At 50.7% G+C, this 3,889-nt stretch overlaps 1 protein-coding gene across 1 annotated transcript; it reads left to right on the forward strand.

Moving 5' to 3' along the window:
- On the forward strand, positions 913-2,646 carry LOC104733567. The gene has a single exon (XM_010453137.1). The coding sequence runs from the start codon at positions 913-915 to the stop codon at positions 2,644-2,646; it is 1,734 nt and encodes a 577-aa protein (XP_010451439.1).

The raw sequence follows: 3,889 nt of genomic DNA on the forward strand, positions 1-3,889 counted from the left end.
TTAGTTAGTTGCATTGGATTAAGACACATTTTAACCCCATAAACACTAACATAGCTGTTTACAGCTTCTAAGTGTTGAGGGTGGATTCACATCAACAATTTGGCGCGCCAGGTAGGGGGACGACAAGTCAAAGTTTTCTGAAAAATTGAAGACCGGACCTACACCAATTAAACGAGATGACGATAGTTGACAAGGAAAGAAGCAAAGACGCAAGCTCGTCGGGGGGAGCAGTCACCCCGGCGACGGATCAAGCGGAGCAGATAGTCCTTCCCACGCCAGANTGGAGCAGATAATCCTTCCCACGCCAGATGCTCCAAGGAAAGTTGTGACGGTAGAAAGCCCAGAAACGTTCGTCATAGNCGGAAAGTTGTGACGGTAGAAAGCCCAGGAACGTTCGTCATAGCTACAAATTTGACGACCCCAGCGACCGCAGAGGCACCACAGGCGCCGACACAACTCTCTCTGCTCAATAACCAGCCCGTCTCTAGCATAGACGAGCTTTTTCGAGGAATCTTAACTCGCCTCGACCAGCAAGAAGAGCGAACAAACAACCGTTTGGACGCGCTCACTGCGGCGCAGCTCAATTCGCAAGACGAAATCAATCATCTCCNCAGCATAGACGAGCTTTTTCGAGGAATCTTAACGCGCCTTGACCAGCAAGAAGAGCGAACAAACAACCGTTTGGATGCGCTCACTGCGGCGCAGCTCAATTCGCAAGACGAAATCAATCATCTCCACAACGTTCGGCTCACCCCGAGGAACTTCACCTCAGCAGGGACAACGCCGGGAGGGTATGTACAGATCGGCGCATTAGAGCGCAATCCCGTCCAGCGCCTTGCCGAGCAGGGTACCGAAGTGGCAGATCGAGCGAAGGATGCCGAGCTAACAGCAATGAAACAACAAATAGAAGAAATGGCCGCAATGATCCAGAAAGCGACGGATAAGGCACCCCAAGTCGGACTCATGCTCGAGGCAACACAGCGAACTCCATTCTCCCGACGACTCGCTACAACAGTGGTCAAACGAGCGGTCAAGCCAAGGTTGGGCCATTATGATGGAACAGTCGACCCACGAGACTTCTTGCTCACCTTTGGCGTGGCCCTCGGCCCGTTGCAGCTCAGCCCGGCGGAGTACGACGCAGGAGCTTGTCAAGTTTTCGCCGAACACTTGACGGGAACCGCCTTGAGTTGGTTCTCGAGGCTACCACCAGGATTAATCGACAGCATCAGGGAACTGATAACTGAGTTTCTGAAGCAGTTCTCTGTTTTAATTGAGGACAAGAATTCCCACGCCGACTTATATGCCTTAACCCAGCACAAGGGGGAATCGCTTCGGTCCTTTATTGGACGATTCAAGGAGGTTTATGTCAACATCTCAATCCCCGATGCGGCCGCAATCGTTGCGCTCCGAAACGCACTATGGTATGAATCTCGATTCAAGGAGGAATTATCTTTGACACATGTCGAGACCGTGGCCGAGGCATTACTCCGAGCTGCAAAGCACATTGGGCTCGAAGAAGAGAAAGCTATCAACGCCAAGAAGCATTCCTCGGAGGCAAGTGCAATAACCAGACAGCCTATAGCCGCAGCTCCAAAAGTCGATTATGTCGAGCCACGGCAGCACTTCACCAAGAACCAAGATCGAACTCGCCGAACCTTTGCGATCGGCGAAAACAAGTATATCCGGAAAGAAGGAGCTGAAAATAGCGCAACCTCGTATTGCGACTACCATCAGAGTAATACCCACTCGACAGACGAATGTCATTACCTCCAGAGGATTCTGATGGAACGATACAAGAAAGGCGCAATAGTCGTCGAGCCGGACAGAAGCAAGACAGCCCGACCTGGACGAAATGATGCCAAGCGCGCTGAAAATATCGCTCGAAAGTTCGTCAAAGATTCAAAGATATTAGCCGACCAAAGTGAAGACGAGATGGAAATTCCAAACCTACTAGCTGAACGACGTGAAGACAGCGGTCACGAAAAACGACCGCATACAGACCGCAAGCCTGATCAACGTCCCCCGACTATAAGACGAATCAACATGATAATGGGTGGACTAGCCGGATGTAACGATTCGGTCAGAGCAATCAGAGATTATACTAAGAAAGCCGAAATGACGAAGTCTTGGCCGTCGCGGTTCGAGGCTGAAAGTATGCCAATCACCTTTGACGGAAAAGACCTGGAAGGTTTGGACCTACCGCACAACGACCCGTTGGTCGTCGAGCTCTTGATCGGTGAAAGCGAGGTGACGAGAATATTGATCGACACTGGAAGCTCGGTCAACGTCATCTTCAGAGACGTCTTGGCGAAAATGGAAATCGGCGAGCGGGACATTATGCCAGAGTGTCACTCTTTGACGGGTTTCGACGGGGATCACCTTATGTCCGTCGGCACAATTACTTTGCCGATCTTCGTTGCGGGGATAGCCAGGTATTTCCGTTTCGCAGTCATCGACAAGCCGACAATCTACAACGTCATCCTCGGCACCCCGTGGATCCACAAGATGAAAGCCGTCCCATCAACGTACCATCAGTGCGTTAAATTCCCAACTTCAAAAGGGGTGTACACGTTGCGCGGCAACCAGCAAACCGCACGAGCCTGTTTTCTGATCGAGCATAAGCTTCGCACCGGAAAGAAATTATAGCAATCAAAGCAGCGAGTCGGCGACAACAGTACGTCGCCGACAGACGGAAAGCCGACTGCCGTCCAACAAGGCGTTGCCGCGGTCGAGGAGGTGAGCTTAGACGAGAACGACAAGAAACGATGCGTGAATATCGGCACAGAAATAACGTCCGCCATGCGAGACGAGTTAATACTTTTCCTCAAAACCAACATCTCAACGTTCGCATGGAGCGTGACTGATATGAAAGGAATCGACCCAAACGTCACGACCCACGAGCTCAATGCCGACCCAACGCATAAGCCGGTCAAACAGAAACGGCGCAAGTTAGGCCCTGAACGGTCGCAAGCAGTAAACGATGAAGTCGACAAACTCCTCGGTGCCGGGTCAATCGTGGAAGTAAAATATCCAGAGTGGCTAGCCAATCCGGTAGTCGTCAAAAAGAAGAATGGAAAGTGGCGAGTTTGCGTTGATTTTACCGATCTTAACAAGGCCTGCCCAAAGGATAGTTTCCCACTGCCAAGAATCGATCAGCTCGTCGAAGCAACTGCGGGCAACGAGCTGTTAACCTTCATGGATGCATTCTCCGGTTACAACCAGATTCTAATGCACAAGGACGACCAGGAGAAAACATCATTCATCACGGACAGAGGGACGTACTGCTACAAGGTCATGCCCTTCGGTCTAAAAAATGCGGGAGCGACGTATCAACGGCTAGTCAACAAGATGTTTGCCGAGCAGCTCGGCCGGACTATGGAGGTCTATATTGTTGATATGCTCGTCAAATCACAGCATGCCAAGGATCATATTACTCACCTACGACAATGCTTCGACACCCTTAACAAGTACGGGATGAAGCTAAACCCGGCCAAATGCACATTTGCAGTAAAATCCGGCGAATTCCTTGGGTACCTGGTAACCAGACGAGGCATCGAGGCAAACCCGAAGCAAATTAAGGCGATCATCGATCTACCACAACCAAAGAACGCCAGAGAAGTACAGCGGTTAACTGGACGAATCGCTGCTCTAAACCGCTTTATATCCAGATCGACCGACAAGTGTCTACCATTTTACCAGCTTCTCAAAACAAAGGGCAAGTTCGAGTGGACTGACGCCTGTCATAGCGCGTTCAACGAGCTAAAAAATTATTTATCGACCCCACCAATCTTAGCAAAGCCGGAGCTAGGCGAAATCTTATTTCTCTATATCGCTGTCTCGGAGTCGGCCGTCAGTGGTGTACTCGTTAAAGACGACCGAGGAGAGCAAC

Source organism: Camelina sativa, chromosome 12, assembly GCF_000633955.1.
Source record: "Camelina sativa cultivar DH55 chromosome 12, Cs, whole genome shotgun sequence".
Classification (NCBI taxonomy): domain Eukaryota; kingdom Viridiplantae; phylum Streptophyta; class Magnoliopsida; order Brassicales; family Brassicaceae; genus Camelina; species Camelina sativa.

What these genes read in the sequence shown, in the direction of transcription:
- LOC104733567 (XM_010453137.1), top strand. Translation starts at nt 913, where the DNA reads ATGGCCGCAATGATCCAGAAAGCGACGGATAAGGCACCCCAAGTCGGA.